This window comes from Nanorana parkeri, unplaced genomic scaffold (genome assembly GCF_000935625.1).
Source record: "Nanorana parkeri isolate BGI_ZX_2015 unplaced genomic scaffold, ASM93562v1 scaffold1703, whole genome shotgun sequence".
Classification (NCBI taxonomy): Eukaryota; Metazoa; Chordata; class Amphibia; order Anura; family Dicroglossidae; genus Nanorana; species Nanorana parkeri.
The window spans coordinates 230,581-253,684 of NW_017307971.1; the positions used below are offsets into that span (position 1 = coordinate 230,581).

Below are 23,104 nucleotides of genomic sequence, written 5' to 3' on the forward strand. Positions count from 1 at the left end.
GAGCCAATCCTCCACATTACGGACCGCAGTGTCCGTCAGCATTGAGCCCACTTTCAAGACAATCTATCAGCAAGATCGCTCATCCAAAAGATACCGTTATACAGCGGCACTCCTGCTCCCGTTCAGCCGACGAGTGACAGCCTGGCCAGCTGCGCTCTCATTGCACCTGACGGCGAGCCTCACGGCAAACGTCCCAGTTTACCTTGCCTAACGGACCCTCCAGCCACATCAACCACAGATGAACAACAATAGATTGACCTAGAATCATGTAGTCCGTTCCCCACACCTACACCAACACAGATGCTGCCCAGCACTCTAAGCCGACAAACTGCTTTCAGGGCTTTACCGTGAAGACTCCAGTTCGTCCGTCCGAAACCCGTGCTCTATACCCACAAGGACTGGTCAGAATTACTCCTGAGCGTTCTACTCAACTGTAAGATTTTATCCCCTCCTCCAAAACAGTGAGTTTTCAGTTTTATATTGCTTTTAAAGGTTGTATCTATACCATCCCAGCAAATCCTAGGGTTGCAGCGCTTCTTTCCACCTTTTCTTTCACATGTCTACAGGGCTCCTCCCCCTGAATAAGAAGCTTGCTCACCCTATATTATTTCAAGCCTTGCATTGGCATACTATTGTTCCGTAATTGTTTTATAGTTGTTTTAAATTTAAATTTGTTTTAATATTAAAATTTGTTTTAAACATATCTATTCACCCATCACATTCCATATCAGTTGTGCGCTCGCCATTTTTTGTGTTTTTATATTGCCTAGGTATAACCTTTCATTTCATTTTGCAAAATAACAGTCCTGTGTCAATGAAGTAGCATTTGGGTTCTGTGCTTGTTTGCAACATATTTCAAACAAAAACATAAAAGATAATAGAGGGGGATCTTGGTACATTGCAACAACAAAGTACATTGCAACAAAGTTTTCATCAGAACACATGATTGATAATGAGCTTTAATTTGAGAGCATATTGGGATCAATAATCCTCACCATACTGAGCTGCTCAGAAGAAATTATCTTTCTCTCAAGGCTGAAAGCAGAACTCATTCTTAACCCATGCAGTGTGGCTACTTCTGCACTGCAAGGGTTAAGTGCTCATTTTTGTCTAGGTGCTAAATTAAAAAAGCTATACTCACCCCAACCTCAGAGCAGGCTTCCTCTTAGACCGGTACTTGGAGCCTCTCTCCCCCTCCCCCTTCTGCACTGGTCTTAGGTCCTTGAGTCATCACGTCCTATACACAGTGAGGGACAAACCATCGTTGCAGTTGAGGAGGAAAGAAGCCGAAGGGAGTTCTGGAATAGCTGGTCAGCTCAGTGGTCTGGGTGAGTATAACGTTTTATATTTTAGCACCTAGACAAAAAACGAGAACTTAACCCTTGCAGTGCGGGGGTAGCCCCAGTAGTGAAATCAACTCAACCCCTTCACGACCTATGACGGAATAATCCCGCCATGAAGTCGGAACGGGTTACACAGAAAAGCCGCCGGCACTCTGTTCCGTTTTGTCGAGCCGGCAACTGGCTTTACAGTAGAAGCGATTCTGGCGGCTCAGCTGTCGCCAGATCGCTTCTACGATCCGGTAGCTGGTATTCTATTTTCTCTTGTGAATAAAATCTGGGTTTATGAGATTTGCAAATCCTTGCATTCTGTTTTTATGTAGATTTTACACAGCGTCTCAACGTTTTTGGAATAGGGGCTGTATTTTCATGACTATTATTTACCTCCAATTTGTCTGCTTTGTGTTCTTTCTTTATTTCCTTCATCTTATTTTTCCATTCCAAGCTCTAAAAACATCAAATTATGACATTAGAGAAGCAGTTCTCATCATTTATAAATGCATCAAGCAACACACTGTGGATTGGTTTACTAAAGGCAAATGTGCTCTGCACTTAGCAAAGTCACATTTTTACTTAAGAAGGGAATTTTCACTTAGGTTAGTGAATGAGGTGAAGCTCTGCTGACTTCTATCATTCAATCATGTGCAAGTAAAAATACTATTTTTTTTTCCATTTTCTTTGCACATGATTGGGTATTCCTTGCAAAGTGAACGTCCACCACATTCACCATGCTAAGTGAAAACGTATTTGAAAAATTAAAGAGTTGTGTTGCATGTTTTTTTAATGGTGTCAATTCATACCTCAGTGTAGTTTCATTTGAAAAAGTACATCAGCTGTTTGGCCCCATAGACTTCAATGGGAGCACGTGTGTTTTTTGCACAATTTAGCATCTAACAACCATCTCCTTCTAGTAACTAGCTTTCCATTGGCTAAAACCAAAACGCTCAAGCCTAAAAATTAAAAAAAAAAAAACACTCATACTTAACTGTGAATGGGGGCTTAGTAAATCAACCCTTATGGCTTATTGTGAAATGGAGAAGTCATAGGCTGCCTCTAAGTCTGTCTCCCCTTTTCACCATCAGCTGTTTACATTGGATCCGTGAATTAAGCTGGCCATACACCAGAAGAATTTCGTTTGACAAATTCTGTTTTTGTTTTTGGAACTTTCATCTATTTTCTAATAGTTAAAAGAGAAATATAGCCAAACCTTTTCTGACTTTGGTTCTCTTTTGAGTCACAGGAGTACATTTGCTAATGTCCTTTTGTTACCCAAAGTCAGCATACAGCAGGCATATAGCCCGCTATATGCTGACAGTGCAGAGCGGCGCTGCAGCCAGAAAAGTTCTCAACAATATTGTCAGGATCCACCCAGCTGCCTGATTGACAGCTGGCTCTGCCTTTTAGGAGACAGAGCCAGCTGTGTCCGCCCCTCCCCTGTCTGTCCCTCCAATGAGCGCTGGAGGAACAGAGGGGAGGGAGAATCCATGAGGGGAGCGGTGACTGACAGTCCCTGTTCTCTGTTGGTGAAAGCCGTGAGCTGAGCCATCAGCGGTATGTAATTGCTCAGTTCTCGAGTTATAAAGCCGACGTGTGAGAAATGCAGTGTCACATGATGGCACTAACTATTGGGAGGAGTACATTTTACTTTCCCAATAGTTCTCTTTTAAAGGAGAACTATGAGGTGAGTGAAAATCACTCATCCTCATAGTTCGAGCCGACGTGTGCCAATGAAACTGTCACAGGTCGGCTCAATAGATCAGGAAGTGAGCGAACACATACCGTGGCTCGCTCACTTCTCGATCATCTCCGTGCAGAGAGCCGTGACTGTCAGTCACCGTTTCCCGCAGGGATTTCCCCCTCCCCTGTCCGTTCCTCCAGTGCTGACTGGAGGAACGGACAGGGGAGGGGGCGGGTACATCTGGCTCTGCCTCTAGATAGGCAGAGCCCACTGTCACTCACACAGCTAGGTGGATCTCGACAGTAATATCAGGATCTGCCCCGGCTGCGGCGGTCTCAGTATATCGTGGGCTGTAGCTTTGGATTACGAGAGGATGTTCGTTTATGTCCTCCCGTGACCCTAAAGAGAACTATGGGGAAAAGCACTTACCGCATAGTTTTCTTTTAATATGGTGAAATGGAAGATTTTTTTTGACCATGTGAGGAAAAAATTAAGGGGCAGGATGGAAAATGTTTCCTGAACAACTGAAATTCTAAGCTCTCTTCATTGCATAATTGATTGTTAAAATCAACGAAAATTCAAACAACATTCGTCAAGTCTCTGATGCCATTATGGAATGTTCTGACGAGATTTTTGGTATGACCGTTAGTACAAAAATCTAACAATTAATTGCCAATTTTAAAGTCCAGCTGTTCAGATTTCATAGTCTTCACAGAACGTATATTTATACGGTCTCCATGTGATACAAAGTTACACTTAAAAGTAGCACAATGGGCGAAATCCGAAATTGCAGCATCCTTTCCTAGTGACAGAAGCTAGCCCCCCTAGTGTCCTTTTAGTGAAAATCTTAAGTACTAAAAATGTCTGTGATAAATGACTTATACAGACAAGAGGCCAGATTCCACGGCTGCTTCTTCCAGAACATAGTGCTGTTCATTATACTGATGGATTACCATGATTCCCTCATTTCTCAGATTTACCTGTCTCTCTATTTCCTCCTTCATGTTCCATATTTCTTTCTGCAGCTTCAGACGTTCCTGTCTGTCTTCTTCATCGAAGAGCTCACCAAGATTGGAGGATGTGGATTTTTTAGACTCCATTTCTTGAAATCTCTGATGAATAATGAACATACAACAAGTGTGATGACAACCTGCTTTGTGACTATTATCTAACGGAAATAACATTACATATTCCTATGTAGTTCATAACTGAATTGCTCAACTGTTCCGTTCTGCTATAAGGACTAAAACCTGGTGTCTGTTAGGATGAGAGCATGTATGGAAAACAATAAACAAATGCAAAAGATTAGGATTTCAAGCAAAAAGTTTTTTATTCGCCTATTATAAAGTAATGCATTTCCACAAAACTTCTGCTAAATATGTCTGTGAAGGTTCTCATTCATCCAGGTCATGATATATCTGTAAAAAATAAGTCAATGCAACTGGACTTGCTGTATTTTACCTGAAGACGTTTTGCTGGTCACCCGACCAGCTTTCTCAATTCATTCTGCATTCATTTCTGAATTGAGAAAGTTAGTTGGATGACCATGAAACTTCTCAAGAAAAATACAGCAAGTCCAGTTGCCATGATTTATATTTTCCAGATATTCTGCTAAATATGTCATTTTGAAATGGAATGCAATTTTTGGGAAATGAAATTCACCTTGTCCAAGTATAGTTTCCACACATTCCTCTCCAATCCTCTTGGACCCCCTTATCATTCTTTTGGGTGTAACCATGTTTCCTAAAACGCATCTTAAAGGAGGAGTGTGACTGCCAATGACGGCATGCACATCAAACACCCACATATCTACCACTGATAACAGCACTGCACTCCATGCTCTAACAAGCTTTACCCACCCAGCCTGAGGCTATACATTAGTGGGAACACAGCTGTACTTTCAACTTTTTAGGGAAAGTCAAAATTTAGACACATTGAAAAAGGGTGCAATGGGCACCACTGTTCATTCAGATCCAAAGGAAGACAGCAAAGGCAGGAAGTAGACAATGGATATTCTGACAAGCTAATTATATTATTATTTGAGCTTGTGCACATGAGCAACTAAACCTATGCAAGATAGATTACTGTGCATGTCTTCTGCCAGGGAGTTACAGGTGTGCCGTATAGCCTCCCATAGAAGTCAATGGTTGTATGCTGGTATATAGACTTGCATTAAACATATGCATGCTAATGGGGGCACAGCCCTCTATGCAGACTGTCTGCATTTAGGGCTGTGCAACTGTACACACACATAGGTTTACTTCCAATACATTTACCTCTACACTAGTTTCAGTCAAGATTGCATGTTAACATACCTGGGGAATCTGTAAAAGAGTGGTCAGCGAACCCAGTAGAGGGAAAATATACAATGTAGACATTGACAAAAATAAGCCTAATTCTGTTGTAACTGGCTAAGTCCACTGGTGATTATCCAAAGTCTATGGCTAGCCTGAACTGAGAAGCATAGATTAGAATGTTTCAGCCTTTTATGTTGATATACTATAGATGTCCTTGTTGGATCTCTCTAGAACAATTCCAGCAATCTATCAGAGCATTATAGTTTTAATTGAACTGGCTCACAGGGATTCAGATTTGGGAGTACTGCAGACAAGAGACTGTTGGTAGAACCCGATCTATTTGGCAGCAATCACACTTTCTACTTACAGCTGTATTTTTAAGGGTAATGTCTTCGATCTGAGAGAAGAGCTGTTGTCTGAGTTTATCCATCTCATTCTGCAGCTTGCTTCTCTCATCTTCCTTCCACCTCTCAAACTCTCTCTTGATGTTTTCCTCCCTTTGGCGAATTTCTTCCAGCTCCTGAAAAGTAGGACAGTAAGTGTCTTTTTATTTATTGGTTTTGTTTAGCAAACATTAAATAGAAAGCTGAAATGCAGCATAAAGATATAAGGAAAAACAGCCGACGCTGTTTACGAAGGGCTGTGCACAGTCCAAACCCAGCACTGATACCAGCTGTGCGGAAACAGGCAGTATTTTATGGAAGTTTCTGTAATACATGCATAGTAGGGATGCACCGATACCGATACTTGCCCAAATGCTCCCGATGCTAGCCCAATACTGGAACTTCCGGTATCAGAAAGCTGGGCAGCAAGTCATTACATGTTGCCCGGCTTCCTGATTGGCCGGGAAGCCGGCTCCATGCTTCTTTGTCACCAGGAAGCATGGAGCTGGCTTCCTCTGCCAATGAGTGTAATGACTCGCCACCCAGCTGCTTGATTAGCAGGGAAGCCGTCTCCATGCTCCCTTGTCACCAAGTGATGAGGGAACATGGAGCCAGCTTCCTGGCCAATCAGGAAGCCGGGCACCATGTAATGACTAGCCTCCTGATTGGTCGGGAAGCTGGCCAATCAGGAAGCCAGGCGGTGAGTCATTACCCGGCCCCCGGCTTTCTGATTGGCCAGAAAGCCAGCTCCATGCTCCCTCATCACCTGGTGACTGCAATTAGCAGGGAAGCCGGGTGGCAAGTCATTACACGCTGCCCAGCCTCCCGGCTAATCAGGAAGTCTGGCGGCGAGTCATTACACGCCGCCTGGCTTCGTTAATGGGAATTTCGTATCGGCGAGTACCTAAAAAAAAAAAATATCGGTACTCTCACTCGATACCGAAAAACCGGTATCGATGCATCCCTAATACATAGGTATCTATGGTAGGACCTCCTCGAGCACCAAGACTATTTATGTAAAGGTGTGTTTAGATCGGACTTGAACTTCACACAAGCCCAAACTCTCAGCCTGCCGCTAGGTGTCATTCTAAAGGTGAATATATTTTAAAATGTGCATCACCTGCATCCTTCGCTGATGTTCCCTCTCCCTTTCTGCCTCTAGCTGAGACTGAGTCTTCTGCAATTTGTCTTTAAGCTCCTCAATGCCATCTTCCATATGTTCCACTTGCTTCTTTTTCTGCCTCTCTGCAACAAAAACAAAGCAGAAAATATTCAAATCTGTCTTATAAGATGCGTGCAACCACTACAAATCCTAGATACAGGATATCAGTAAGGTAGAAAGGTAACACCACAGATAGTAAACCTGACAGTTCATAATATATAGGCCGGCCAATGTTATACTGGTTATATCAAGAGTCCAGAATGATAAAGGATTTAAAAAAAATAATCCAGCACAAGAACTAGTCAATGAGCATTGTTCACCTAACAGGGTGATAGCAGCCGCATCTGTAAGCAGGAGTTCACATGTAATCGTGCATAGTATTTTGCAAACTGTTAGTGATATATAAATCCATAATAATAATAATAATTTAACTCTGCCTCCAGACTAATCTCCAACACCTAAAAGCAAAGGTCAATGAATGCAAGGTAGACACCAAATATATGGAAATAGAATTACATATGGAATATACTTCAAACACAATAAAGCAGACATCACATGTCTATGAAAAGAAGTAAGGCTTAGTCTGATGGCATTCTTGCATACTGTATGTCTCTCACTCTGTGCAGGTTTTCTAAGAGCAAGCCATAAAAGTAAAAGGAAGCTGCAGTATCGCAAGTGTCCACAAGGTGGCATCTGTGCTACACACTAGCAGTCTAGAGTTTGTAAGTATGTATGTATGTATGTATGTATGTATGTATGTATGCATGTATGTATGTATATACAGTATCTATCTATCTATCTATCTATCTATCTATCTATCTATCTATCTATCTATCTATCTATCTATCTATCTATCTATCTATCTATCTATCTATCTAGTGAATATATTGGATTCTGTTTAACATACAGTACAGTAGCATGAAGGACAATTGTGACAAATAAAACAAAGCAGCAGCAAAATGGCTGATGCTGAAGTTACCAAACTCAGTGACTTCTGGGTGTCTGCGCTGGAGATGTCCCTGCAGGAAGGAGTAGTTCATGAAGGTCTTGTCACATAACTGACACTATGAACAGAACAGAACAGAACAGAACAGAACATTACTTGATTTTTAAATATGCACATTGTAATTCATCATGATTAAAAATGCAGACAAATAAGTCTCTTCTCAGGGTCAGTGCAGCCTTGCCTACAACATAGAATATGGAAGGGAGGCGGCTCAGAAAAACACATAATAAGAAGCTGCAGTCCTACTCAGAAGACATGTCAGAATTATGAGTTAGGTCCAGAAGCTACAGTCCTGAGTGAAGTTTGAAGTGTCTGTACTGCAAGGGTTAAGTGCTTGTTTTGCTCTAGGTTGGAAAATAACAAAGTTATACTCACCCGAACCTCAGACCCGCCCGGCTGTGCTAGCACTCCCTGAAACCTGCCTCCTCCTCCGCTGCAGCAATGTTATGCCCCTCTGCGTCCTCACGTCCTATACATAGTGTATTGGATGCGATGACGTACGTAGATGTAGACTACTGCAGCAGGGGGAGAGAGGCATCAGGGACTGGTCTAACAGCAAGCTATCTCCGAGGATTGGGTATAACTTTTTAGCCCCACTACAAGGGTTGATAATAATAATTTTCCCTGGAGTTCTTCTTGAAGCTGGTAAATAGCCCCACGCAAATAAAAGCCAATAGCGCCGGAGACGACCACTCCACTGGAGATGTAAGCACGCAGGAGTTCTACGGGTAGCTACCCCACATCAGTCAGGGAGACTGTAGTATCTGATGAAACATAAACAAAAACAGGGGTCGCCTTCCCCAGTGTAGATGATTTTTATTGAGCAATAGCAAAAGACAGAATGATACTTACAGATAGACAGTAAGCCTCCAAAGTCAGAAGTTGCTCTAGACTTACCAAGACAAGGAATGTGAGAGCTGCAAAAGCAGATGACAGAGCCTGTATAGCAGCACACTGTTTCTGAGTTAAAACATTTCTGGGGCCAGGCCCACCTTCCTCAGAACCTCTGAGGAAGGGGGCCTGGCCCCAGAAACGCGTTTACCCAGGCACAGTGTGCTGCATTTCTGTGGCCACGCCCCTTCCTTAGAACCTCTGTGGAAGGGGGCGTGGCCCCAGAAAGGCGTTAACCCAGGCGCAGTGTGCTGCTACACAGGATCTGTCATCTGCTTGCAGCTCTCACATTCCTTGTCTCGTTGTTAAGTCTGAACCAACTCCTGACTTTGAAGGCCTACTGTCATCTACTCTTTTGTGAGTATCATTCTATCTTTTGCTATTGCTCAATAAAAATCATCTACACTAGGGAAGGCACCCCCTGTTTTTGTTTATGTTTCATCTGGTGAATAGCCTGTTAGAATTTTGTTTGAACTTTCATTCACAATTGTTGGTCAGAGGATTCAATCTTTCCATAGTTGAGTCAACGAACTTTGTTTGAAATCCCTTAAAAATTCTGCCCAAACCTACTATTATTATTATTACATAGTATTTATATAGCGCCAACACTTTGCGCAGCGCTTTACAATATAAGGAAGACATTACAGTTACAATACAATTCAAGACAAGATGGTAAGGAGGGCCCTGCCCCTGAGGGCTTACAATTTAAAAGAGGAGGGGGAAATGATACATGAGGTAGCTGTGGTAGCTGTGGGAATGAATTATGTGAGAATGTGAAGGTTCAGTGGTTAGGTTGAGGTGGGATAGGCTTCCCTGAAGAGATGAGTCTTAAGGGATCACCTAAAGGCAGTCAAGATGGGAGATAGACGGACAGGTTGGGGTAAAGAGTTCCAGAGGATGGGAGAGACTCTAGAGAAGTCCTGGAGGCGAGTATGGGAGGAGTGGACAAGGGAGCTGGAAAGCAGGAGGTCAATGGAGGAGCGGAGGGGACGGTTAGGGTGATACTTTGAGACCAGGTCTGAGATATATCCGGGGGCGGAGTTGTGGATGGCTTTATAGGTGACTGTTAATATTTTGAATTTTATCCTCTGGGCGAGTGGAAGCCAGTGTAGGGATTGGCAGAGGGGGGATGCAGACACTGAGGGGTTGGTAAGGTGAATGAGTCCCTGAATGGATCCCAGATGTTTCTTTTGTGCCCGGCTCATGCGCATTGCAATATGTGCTATTTTTTCCCCTCGTCAGTACTGTCAAAAACGAATGTCAATTAGACCCCACTAACCAATAGATAATCAAATGAACATTTCGAGATTCTACTGGTGTATGGCCAGCTTTACTCTCCACTTGTCAGATTTAAAAAAACAAAGACCTCCATGTTGACTGCAGAACCCAGGACTGTCTGGGATAATTAGGTAATACAATCAGATCTCCGTCACATGACTAGTCGGACGACCATACCTTATGATAACTGTTAGCTCCAGCTTGGAGTAACATCTGCTGAGTGCCGATTAACTTCTTCCTCCTCTTATTCTCATCCTTCACTTTCTTCAACTCGTCATTCAGCTTGACTAGCTCATCCTTTGTCACCTGATGTTCGTTTGCTGCCTCCTGTACCCGCTCCTCTAATTGCGCTACAGTGCTGCTCAGGCATTCTTGGCATTGCAGTAGATATTCAATGGTCAACTGGGCCAGTTTGAGGACTTTCAGCAACACCGGGTCTACTGGATTCTGGCAATATGGGCATCTTTCATTATCCAGATTGCAGAAGGTGATGGAATTGATGTTCTCTTGTAATGTAGATATATCCAACTCTCGGGCTACCTTCTCCACATCGATGGCGCTGATACGCCTCCAGTCGATGCCGTCTCTGCGTGACTGGAACCTGAAGGTCTGAATAAGGCTGCCTTTAGCTGACAGTGACACAAAGGGAAAAGGTGGGTATTGAGCCGGGGACGTTATGTATCCTGGCATCTTCAGGGAGCGCGGGCTGGAGGCAAGAGGTGTCAAAGGGTAGTATATATTGTTCAGGAAAGGCTGCAAGTAAAAAAAAAAAACATAATTGTAAAAGATTTAATAATGACATATCAAATACTAAAACATATCAATGGTTCTGATTAATCAAATTGTGATAGCACTGAGGGCCCACTCACACCATCAAGAGTGCGTTTCAGTGTGTTCAGCCTCTGGAACGCAACCCGGCCGGCTCACTTTGTTTTGGGGCGGGAGGGGGCGTGGATGCGCTTTGAACTCAATGGCACCAAACACACTGGAATGCATTCTTGATGGCCCTTAAAGTAGATCTAAACCCTAAGTGGATCACATTTATTCTGCTCATTGTGCATTATAAACAACTGCCATCGATTTTTTTTTTCATCCCAGGGTTGCTAGTTTCTTTCAGCCACTTCCTGTCTACATGCAAATGCTCCATGCCGCCTACCCAATGTGTGTCAGCCTGGCCTTCTGTAGGCCTCATCTGGAGTGACGGGATGCCAGGACCTTCATAGTACCTTCATGGTAGAATCCCCAGAGCACCAGGTATTCTTTTAGGCTCCATCTCTGAAATTTCATACAGTGTGCTAACCTTGCATTATGTTACATGTTAATGCCTGTTGCATTGTGGCAGCCCATTCACTGAGACCTGTACATCTGTGCTATTTTGTCCAACACAGTGCACCATAACACATAGGGTCTATTCACAAAGCTGGCGATATGCTTCGACTCAACTTAGCCGAAGTGACAGCCGAAGCGGGGCAAGCGGCCGTCCGAAGCCCGGCCTTTCGCCCCGCAAATGACAGCTGTGCGGAGCCAGCTGTTATCTCACGGCTGGCTCCGCCCAGTTGTAATGACAGATCAGTGTCCCCAAATGAACTGTCATTAAACAATAACAACTGGGCGGAGCTGGCCATGACATCACGGCCGGGTCTGCCGAGTTGTTATTCATTGGCCAGGACCTGCTAGAAGACTATAGCAGGTGCCGACCAATAGGAAACAGTTGGGCGGAGCTAGATCAGAGCGTATTTGGCTTACCGAAGTGCAGCCGAAGGCAGCTGATGTACGGCTGATTTCAGCATATGCACGGCTGAAATCAGCCATACTGAGCCGTAGTGAATAGCGGAACGTTGTTCGGCTAAATGCACTACGGCTCGGTTATTCACTCGGCTGCCTTTGGCAGCTTTGTGAATAACCCCCTTAGTAATGTGTTACCATGCATTGCGGTGCACTGCAATGCAGATGTGTTGGCACTGTGTTCCTTTAGTGCGTTGGGGTCTGTGTGATGTCATATTTTGTAATACACATTAAAATGGATGTGTTACCACAACACATGTGTGAGAAGCCAGCCCTAATGATAGCGGCAGATTTGATAAGACTGAAAACATTTTTTTTTTTTAAATGACATAAACATGCCGTAAACTTCTCGTGGGTATTTGCTATAAACCTCCAAATATAGGGGAAGAGGGAGAAGTCAATCTTCACTCACAGATAGGAATAGCTGGGAGAGAGGGCAATGTAGTCGTGATGGGTGACTTCAATTACCCAGACATCAATTGGGCCAATGGAACTTCGGGTTCGGCAAAGGCGGGGCGATTTCTAAACATGTTGCGCGACAACTTCATGGACCAGATGGTGGAGACTCCTACCAGAAAAAATGCCATCTTAGATCTAATTGTCACTAATAATGCAGAGTTAATCGAGGATATTGTAAAAAATATTTTGGACATTTTACTCATTGGGTTACCATTAAGACATGCTAAAGTGACCTCTCATACAATATTATCTGCTTGAGACATGAATCCAACACAAACTAAATGCTATTGCAGCTCAATCCCCATTTGAGCATCTACAGCCGAGTGATACACAAATAAACATTTTTGTTAGTAGTTAAGGTACTTGAATGTATTTTTTAAGATTTAACTCCTGAGTTTAGTGTCATGCTACATTACTGTCCAGGTTGTGGTATAACTTACAGAAGTTTGTCACAATCAGCTGGACTTGTTCTGTAATGTTAAAGATGGACATTAAAACTGAAGATGCTGAGTGGATAAACAGCGAAACCTCCACATGAATGTGACCAACTACTATTAGCGATATTAGAGGAGATTGCAAAACACAAATTGTCCACTAGATCGCAACATTCACCCGCAACATTCACCCAACAATGACAATACATTTGAACAATACAGATTTGTAAAAACTTTTGGTTACAAGAATGTATTATGAAGCCCCGCTATGTGCAGCTACATATACCTCAACATACCTCATCTATTGCCTATAGTCCTAAAACAAATCACTATTAAAGTGACACTAAACCCAATCTTAAAAATACATTCAAGTACCCTGACTATTACCAAAAGTGTATCTTATTTGTGTATCACTCGGCTGTAGATCCTCAAATCCTCTCTGAATTGATGCTGACACTGTCCTTCCTTCTGGCGGATGGCTACTTTTGTGCCCCATGATCCCTGTGTGTGTTGTAAAGTAGCCATCGTCCCAAGCTCCCTTCTGTGATGGACTACAATCTCATGTTTAGTTTATTAATTTGTACTGAGATTGTAGTCCATCACAGAAGGGAGCTTGGGACGATGGCTACTTTACAACACACACAGGGATCATGGGGCACAAAAGTAGCCATCCGCCAGAAGGAAGGACAGTGTCAGCACCAATTCAGAGATGATTTGACGATCTACAGCTGATACACAAATAAGATACATTATTGTTAATAGTTGAGGTACTTGAATGTATATTTAAGGTTTAAGGCCTGGTTTACCCCTGGGCGTTTTACAGTGCTGATCGATGCGCTGTAAAACGCTCAGCATGTGAAAAACAATAATTGCCTATGGGCATGGTTCACACCTGGGCGTATTTCAGCGCGTAGGAACGCGCTGAAAAACGCCCTGCGCCAAAAGAAGTACAGGAGTTGCGCATATTCCGTACGCCCAGGTGTGAACCCAGCCTAACTCCTGAGTTTAGTGTCACTCTAAATTTGTACTACAAGATGAGAGTGGAAGAATGGAAGTAAACATCTGTTGCAGTCAGAGTCATGATTTCCTTGTAAAAGGCTTCCCTAACATCAAACCAGCAGGTTGGTTCCACTGGATGGATTTTAAATAAGGTGTCTTGCTATATGATTGATCAGTAAATGCAGTGCTAACCTTGGACACTCTCTGCAAGGAGTTTGCATGCTTTCCCTGTGCTTGCGTGGATTTCCTCCGGGTACTCCGGTTTCCTCCCACACTCCAAAGACACGCTGGTAGGTTGATTGGCTTCTGTCTAAAATTAGCCCTGTATGTATATATGTGAGGTATAGGGACCCTAGACCAGTGGCGTCACAAGGAGGTGCGGGGGTTGTGGCCCGCACACGGGTGACACCATTGAAAAGTCGTCATGGACCGAACGCCCGATAGCATCAGGACAGAGGAGGGGACCCGACAGCATACCTTATCCCGCCGGGTGACTGTCCTCTCCTCTCTGTGCCGGCGTCCATCAACAAGATGGCCGGCGGCAGGTATCAGAAGATCGCGCGGTGACGTCTCGGCGGGGTGACACTCGGTAACCGCTCCGGGTGTCACCCAGCCTCGGGACTGTAAGCTTCTTGAGCACAGGGACTGATGTGAATGTGCTCTATGTAAAGTGCTGTGTAAATTGTCAGCGCCATATAAATACCTGGAATAAATGTATAAAAATTGAAGTTTATTATAGTGAACTATTAAAGAAGAGCTCCAGGCACAGAGACTTCTGTAATCCTGATGTGTACAGAAATGTTACGTCTCCTGTAATTCCATCAGGCACTGTATAGAGCAGCAGATCTCATAGGTGGAAGCACTAGACCGGTATTCCTCCCCTCTTCCCCTTAAACGCTGTGTATTCTGTGAGTGGTACAGCGGGAGTACAGCCAGAGCTGTCCTATCCGGCACAAACTAAAATATTGATTTTATGGTACTGTGAAGCGATCTGGCCATCTTATCACAACTCAGGAGAGGTATCATTTCTTTACACATCAAGATTTACAAACATCTCTGGGGGGAATTTATCAAAACTGGAGCAGATCAAATCTGGAGCAGTTGCCCATGGCAACCACTCAGCTTCTTTGCTCAGTTAAGGTTTGAAAATGAAAAAAAGAAGCTGATTGGTTGACAGGCACAGCTGCTTCATATTTTGCCGAAGTTTAAGGAAAATGCACAACGTAAGCATAACGGAGCAGGATTGCAGCAAGCACCAATGGTTGCTGTGCCCATTCAAGGTAATGGCAGGGTAACATTGGCTGCATCTTGTTGGAACTTCTTGCACAGCCTCACAGAGAAACACAAGCACTCAGTCAGATATGCATGCTGCACATGGCTTGAAAAACACAGGAAGGAAGCCACACCTTTATTCTCTCCCTTATTCAATACAACAGAGTATATACCATAGATACTGTATAACATAACTTATAAACAGTGCCATCTAGTGACCAAAATTGTATACTGCAGAAGTTGTTGCTATAAACACAGTAATGTGTATTCTAACACACCTATCTGCAGTAGTTTGCATGTAATCATACCCGGTCTGATTACACGTGGTTTGGGATAGAAGGAAGCAGGATAGATGTATCCAGCAGCAATCATATATCCCAAACCGCATGTAATCATACCGTGTATATAGACTGCTGCTGACAGATGCAGATGCTGTCACCCTGTCATTAATGGGCCTTGAATGGGCACAGCGGCCAGATTTCTCTATAGGGACACAGGAACGCCCTATGTGAATGGGGTCTAAACTATCTGTGTGTTTGGACATGTTAGTGTACTTTAACCATTTAACCCTTTTTGCAGACTGACTTTATTAAAGGAGAACTATGAGATGAGTGATTTCCACTCACCTCATAGTTCTAGCCGACCTGTGACAATGAGACTGTCACAGGTCGGCGCTGTAGCTCGCGGTATACTGAGCTTAGGGTAAAGGGAGGACGCTAGTTTGTGTCCTCCCGTTACCCTAAGGAGAACTATGGGGAAAAACACTGACCCCATAGTTCTCCTTTAAGTGCTGGCAAAGCAACACCACCTTGTCCAATCAGAGAATGTCTTGTATTCATTGAAAACACATTCACATGCTGCGATCTGGGAATGCAAAGCTTCTTGCAGCAGGAATCCCAGGTCACAGCGTGTGAATAGAGCCTTACTACTGTGCAGCACTTACAAATTAACTGTATACACAAAATCAGCAGTGTAAGTGAGTACACCAAACAAAGTAAAATAACACAATACAATTTAATTTTTGATTAAAAGGCATATGTAATATCTCCGCCCCCCCGCCTTCCACTCCCCCCCCAAAAAAACCCAAAAACAAATGCACGATAAAACTAAAACATACAAGCCAAAAGAACCTTTAATGGAAAATGGAGGGAAACAAATTGAAGCGTTATGTCTTTCCTGACCATGGTCGCCTATGGAATCTTTGTAAATCTAAAAATATATTCAATTTGAAATTGCCATTAGAGTGCTGAACTTGCCGATTGCTGAATAAATGACATAAAAAAAGAAAAGCATGATAGAACACACAAAACTTTTCTAACATGGTGTGTTATTGTCATAGTAAAATACACCGGTATCTGGCAAAGTACGTGACGTCTTTATCTAGATTTACATTCAGTAGCTCTGAGTACATGGAATGTTTATATATTATATAGTTATTATTATTATAAAAAGCATTTGTGTTGTTTCTCTGTACATACCATGTCTACATGCAGGAAGCTTCTTCAGTCTGTGTTTGATAGCTTGGTAACTAGGTGTGTGCAACAGAAACCTGACTCGTGTAGAGTTCAGCCTACAGTATGCATTATGTCAATGTACTCTGCGTATTCACAAATACTGTTACTGTAATTATGGCTTTAATAACTATAGACTTCTTTTTTTTTTGCTTTGAACAGAGTATGGGAAGGTTGGAACCTTTCACAGGCTTTTGTTACTGTCTGGGTGTTCACTGAGGAGATTTCCCTACTTCCTGTCCTGGTGACCACTCTCAATGGTACAGAAAGTGCAGACAGCAAAAATGCATTAGACAAAACCAAAGGGTCCCTTGGCCATAAAACAATACTGCACCACGGAATGTTAAAGGATATATAGAAGAGAATAATGTTATTGAAATAAACAAAAATAAGCAAAATATTATAAACCTTAGACCTGCCTCTCTCAATCTTTTTCATCCTGGATGGGACTCAAAAAAACAAACAAAAAAAAACAACAACAACATGGAGTTCCCTCTTCACATCTGGAGCTCCCTCCTTCCCATCTCTGTCTCCTCTTCACATCAGGAGGTCCCTCCTTCCCATCTGGGTCTCCTCTTCACATCAGGAGGCCCCTCCTTCCCATCTGAGTCTCCTCTTCCCATCAGGAGCCCCCTCCTTCCCATCTGAGTATCCTCTTCACATCAGCAGCCCCCTCCTTCCCATCTGAGTAACCTCTTCACATAAGGAGGCCCCTCCTTCCCATCTGAGTCTCCTCTTCACATCAGGAGCCCCCTCCTTCTCATCTGGGTCTCCTCTTCACATCAGCAGGCCCCTCCTTCCCATCTGAGTCTCCTCTTCACATCAGGAGCCCCCTCCTTCTCATCTGGGTCTCCTCTTCACATCAGGAGGCCCCTCCTTCCCATCTGAGTAACCTCTTCACATAAGGAGGCCCCTCCTTATGTGAAGAGCTCCTCTTCACATCAGGAGCCCCCTCCTTCTCATCTAAATCTCCTCTTCACATCAGGAGCCCCCCCCTTCCCATCAGAGTATCCTCTTCACATCAGGAGCCCCCTCCTTCCCATCTGAGTATCCTCTTCACATCAGGAGCCCCCTCCTTCCCATCTGAGTATCCTCTTCACATCAGGAGCCCCCTCCTTCCCATCTGAGTATCCTCTTCACATCAGGAGCCCCCTCCTTCCCATCTGAGTCTCCTCTACACATCAGGAGCTCCCTTCTTCCCATCTGAGTCTCCTCTTCACATCAGGAGCCACCTCCTTCCCATTTGAGTCCCCTCTTCACATCAGGAGCCCCCCTTGTTCCCATCTGAGTCCCTCCTTCCCATTAGAGTATCCTCCTTCCCATCTGAGTCCCCTCTTCACATCAGGAGCCCCCCTCCTATTAGACAAACGCACTCAACAATTTGTTACCAGTTATACAGTAAGGTGCACACGAAATGGGCTTTGAACAGTAGAACAGTAGAAAGGCATCATGGCACACTCACAAACCAGCATGTAAAACAACATGTCTCACCACTAAGGACAATGACAGAGGTTTGGATACACGATTTGGTGCAACGACGCATGGGGTTTCTCAGCTGCCATTGGGATGTGCGGGATCCCTTGTGTGTTTCTGTACCTTTAAGGAGGTTGGGCGTCCTCCTGACAGGCCTGCACCCAATTTGATATCTTCTGCCCCATGTGCTCCAAGATGGAGACTCCCATAGTTTAGAGTTAGGACCGCACTATAAGAGGTGCCTTGGCGCGGCAGTGCGGCTTACACATCCTTTGCAGAAGACGTGTATCCAAACCTCTGTCATTGTCCTTAGTGGTGAGACATGTTGTTTTACATGCTGGTTTGTGAGTGTGCCATGATGCCTTTCTACTGTTCTACCCCTCCTATTAGAGTCCCCTCATTCCCATCTGAGTCCCCACTTCACATCAGGAGCCCCCTTCCCATTAGATACAGTCCATATACCCATCGCATCCAGAACCGCTGTTCCATCAAATAGGAAGTGGGTGCAACTGATTTTGACGGATGGTTCCCGTCAAAATATACAAGATAGAAGGATGGACACCGGCATTCCAAGGCAGATTAAGTATGTTTATTTAATCACGTACATGTTGCATAGTCAAACACTCATCGTGCATCGTTTCGGGGTCTCGCAGGATCCCTTTCATCAGGCAAGCAGTCACTGCTGGTGTATATATTTTTTCCTGTGCTTCACTTGCAACTATCACTTGTTTGCCTGATGAAGGGAATCCTGTGAGACCCCGAAAAGTTGCACTGAGTGTTTGACTATGCAACATGTACATGATTAAATAGACATACTTAATCTGCCTTGGAGTGCCGGTGTCCACACTTCCCAATAGAGTCCCCTACTTCCCATCTGAGTCCCTTCTTCACATCTGGAGCTCCCTTCCCATTAGAGTCCACCCTTCCTATCACAGTTCCCTCCTCTTCACACCAAAAGCCCCCTTCCCATTAGAGTCCCTCCCTTCCCATCACAGTCTTCTCTTTGCAACAGGAGCCCCCTTCCCATCTGAGTCCCCTCCTTCCCATCTGAGTCCCCTCTTTACATCAGGAGCCTCCTTCCCATTAGAGTCCCCCTCAACCCATCTGAGTCCCTTCTTCACATCAGAGTCCCCCCCCCGCCTCCCAACCCATCTGAGTCCCCTCTTCACATCAGAAGCCCCCTTCCCATCAGAGTCCATCTGAAATGCATGATGCTGTGTGATAATATAATTATAATTTGAAGGCACCCCTGACAAACCCAGAAGGCACCCCTGACAAACCCAGAAGGCACCCCGGTTAGCAAAGACTGTCTAAAAAAATAATACCTAGAACAAATAAAAATCCTGCTGTAGAATATAACAACACTAAAACACTTAAAATTATATACCACATCACTTGCCACCGAGTGGCTAAAGTAAACCTGGGATGACCCAGGTCATATTGTAAGGACATTTCACACAACAGTATCATGCAAGGATACATAATTAGGTAACATGACTGAAAGACAATGCCAATCAATTAAATTAATATAATACTGAACAGTAATTATAAAATACATGTACCAAGTCCTAACCATAAAGATCACCAATATAACAGACTTGTATGGTTGGAAGAAGGATGATGCCTTCCTGGGATGTCCAGTAAGCAGCAAAAGATCGAGCAAGACTGGTGGAAGATTCCTTACATGTACTGTGACATATTCTATTCGCCAGCTTTTGCTGCAATACTCACCTTCATGCTAGCCCTCCCCCTACCCACCCGCACTACTTCTTTTTCACCACAAGATGTCCCCAGTCTTCCCAATCACCATTCAGCCCACTTCCTCTGAGGGGAGGCTGTCACGGACCTGTCACCTAGGGTGGCATTATCACTCAGCCTGGGCTCAGAGCATTACAGACGATCAGCAGTTCACAAAAATGTTGTGGAACTTGAGAGAGAGCAGAGAAGGGCAACTAAACGCATAAGAGACATGGAGGAGCTCAGCTATGAAGAAAGATTAGCTGGGCTTAATTTGTTCTCTCTGGAGCAGAGGTGTTTAAGGAGGTTTATGATAAACCATGTATACATATATCAATGGTCCATATAGTGAACTTGGTGCAACGTTATTCATTTAAGGTCACTGCATCTGGAGGAAAAGAGGTTTAACCTTCACATACAGAAAGGCTTTTTCACAGTAAGAGCTGTGAAAATCTGGAATAGGCTTCCTCAGGAATTATTTCTAGATTGCTCAGTTAATTGTTTTTAAAACATCTGGATGCATTCCTAAATGCACAGAATATAACTGGATATTATTAATAGTAAATACACATGGGCTTGTTGATCCAGTGAATATCCAATTGTCTTAGGTGACCAGGAAGGATTTTTTTCACCTATTGGAGGACATTTATTCATGCTTAATGATGTTTTTTGCATTCCATCGGATTCTGTTTATGGAGGTTTTCTGTTTATTTATTAATCTTCTTTTTCCCTATTGGTTGAACTTGTGTCTTTTTTTAATACCTGACTAACTATGTAGCTATGTATACCTGGGAACTTTTAGAAATTGCAATTCCTGAAACGGTGGGCAGGGCACTGTACAGGGCAGGGGGAGGAGCTATATTGGGTAAGTCCAAATTGTGCTTTTAAAAACTGGCAGGGGCTTAAATGATAGGTCCAGAGTCTACAGAATGGTGGATGGGTGGAATCCAGGTGCATTGTGTGTACACTATTCCAGTGACACTGACAGTGCAGCTGGCTCCCCTCTATTTCTTATTCCAGTGACATGATCAGTGTCTATAGGTAGAAGCTAGATACACTGCCAGGGTCTCTAGAATAGGGAACAGACACCTTTCCAGTGACACTGACCACTACAGGCACTGTAAGTGTCACTGAAATGGTAGATAAGTGAGAATGTCTGTAAAAATCTGTGTGCACCTGGCTGCCAGTGGACGCAATAATAACCCCAGCACTGGTGCCAGTGAGGTAAAAAATATCACCAACATTGGTGGTTGGTAGACGCATGTATGCCCCCCAGAACTGGTGGTCAATGTCATTATTAATTACGGGGAGATGAGGACACCTAATGGGTATTTTACCCATTCAGGGTACCATAACAGGTTTGCTAGATAGACTGGTCCCCCAGCTGCTGATACTTAGCATACCTGAGCTCTTTTGCCACCATGTTCACTCGTCACCCTCAGTAAGTGGTAAATATTTAAAGATGTCACTTTCCTCTTCTTCTGATGTGGGCCTAACACAGGGATGTAGAGTCGACTCTGGCAGGTGAACAGGCCAGCAAGGCAACAAATGTAAAATATCAACTGCAGAAAGGCTTTTCAACTGTTACCTTGCCCTGAATCAGCAATGCACAGGTGCACTATAATAGAGGGTTTCAGGAGTGTGAGGTTAGTGTGAGGGAACATCACTCTCTGTTCCAAATCTAGACTAAAAGTCAACAGTGCTCATCTACTAAAGCTAAAAGACAATGTTGAATTCCTTTCTCCCTTTACATGTGCTTTAAAGCAGACTTTCACCCCCTTTCACTAAAAAAAAATACATCAACATGTAGCTCTGCATGCTGATATGAAATCAACTTACATTTATTAGTTAAAGGAGAACTATGAGGTGAGTGAAAATCACTCAACCTCATAGTTCGAGCCGGCGCGTGACAATGAAACTGTCACACGTCGGCTCAATAGATCGGGAAGTGAGCGAACAGATACCGTCACTCGCTCACTTCTTGATCATGTCCCTGCAGGGATTCCCCTTTCTGATCCTCCAGCGCTGACCGGCGGAACAGACGGGGGAGGGGGCGGGTACAACTGGCTCTGCCTCTAGGTAGGCAGAGCCAGGTGTCAATCACGTAGCTGGGTGAATCTCGACATTCGGGATCCGTCCCGGCTGTGGGGGTCTCATTATACCGTCTCGGGTCTCGGTATAATGAGCTTTGGGTCACGGGAGGACTCTAGATTGGGTCTTCCCGTGATCCTTAGGAGAGCTATGGGGAAAAACACTTACCCCATAGTTGTCCTTTAAGCATATATTTTGCTTTTACTTACAATTACTGTTATGTTATGTTTTTCCACTTGCTGGTTGAGTGCGCCCTGGTGATGTAGCCCTGGCCTCACAGATGCATCCTGGGAAGGCTACATCACCAGTGCCATCCTGGGAAATCTCATCTGTGAATGGGCATTTTCCCCCGTTAAGATGATGTGCAGTCACATATTCCAGGAAGCAGACCCAGATCAACAACTGCAAGATCAAAAATAAAAGTTTTAATGTATCTCAGTGGTTGTCGGAGAGCTGAGTAGTACAGACCAGAAAATACTGCACGCCTCATTTTGTCTGGTCTGGAATGCACTGGAACTGCGGGCAGGTTCACACCATTTTCCGGACCAGATCTGGTCTGGAAAACGGTGTGAACCCGCCCTAAAGGTTTTTTTTGACTCTTGCGATGATTACCCGGTGCTCTTTTTTAGTCTTCATTCACATGGATTTCTCAATTTGTCCTTTCCTTTGGAGGGTCCCCTATTTTGTGAAGAGCTGCCAGAACAAGTCATCAGGCCCAAATATTGCTCCTATTGGACCAGAGAAAGTCTGTGGTCCAGCGCCATATCCCCACCCACCCTTGGATGATATCATAAGGCACATCAACAAAATTCATACTGCATCCAGTCTGGTGTACCCTTACACTGCACATCATTAGTAATCTGACAGATCAAACTCTGTCTGTGGTACGTTACTGTTCTATCACCAAGAGCAATGTGATATTACATTAGCACATCCTATGTGATTTGTATTCCAGCTTTTGTTAGATAAATGGTTACCTGAATATGAATGTGCTCCTTATAATACCGAATTATCAAAGCTGCCCAAATACTGCAGTGACAACTGTTGTTGACATCTGACTCCTTCCATCCCTGTGTGCACCAGGCTGTGTAATTTATACCGGGCTTGCATTCCTTGGTTAATAGATTAATGTTGCTCAGTAACCAGACCTGGCTCCTTCCTGTTCTCACATGCTCCCTTCACACGGAGTCATTATAACCACATGCTGCATCTTTTCTAACACACATTAGAAGAGGATAGACATGCATACACTATAACAATGCATTACACAGTGTGGTGTTGTCATTAGACAGAGAGTTCAGAGAGAGC

The 23,104-nt window shown here is 43.9% G+C and overlaps 1 protein-coding gene across 1 annotated transcript in view; it reads right to left on the reverse strand.

The window, feature by feature from the left end:
- Nucleotides 1–22,856, reverse strand: part of DZIP1L (DAZ interacting zinc finger protein 1 like) — a 38,830-nt gene extending 15,974 nt beyond the window's left edge. Inside the window, exons 1-7 of the mRNA XM_018571224.1 lie at nt 22,774–22,856; nt 10,213–10,788; nt 7,840–7,924; nt 6,819–6,943; nt 5,672–5,835; nt 3,999–4,128; nt 1,725–1,787 (exon numbers count right to left, since the gene is read on the reverse strand). Of these exons, the coding sequence (XP_018426726.1) occupies nt 1,725–1,787; nt 3,999–4,128; nt 5,672–5,835; nt 6,819–6,943; nt 7,840–7,924; nt 10,213–10,725 (1,080 nt within the window). The 5' untranslated portion in view covers nt 10,726–10,788; nt 22,774–22,856. The remainder of the gene's footprint in view (nt 1–1,724; nt 1,788–3,998; nt 4,129–5,671; nt 5,836–6,818; nt 6,944–7,839; nt 7,925–10,212; nt 10,789–22,773) is intronic.
- Nucleotides 22,857–23,104: the final 248 nt, after the last annotated feature.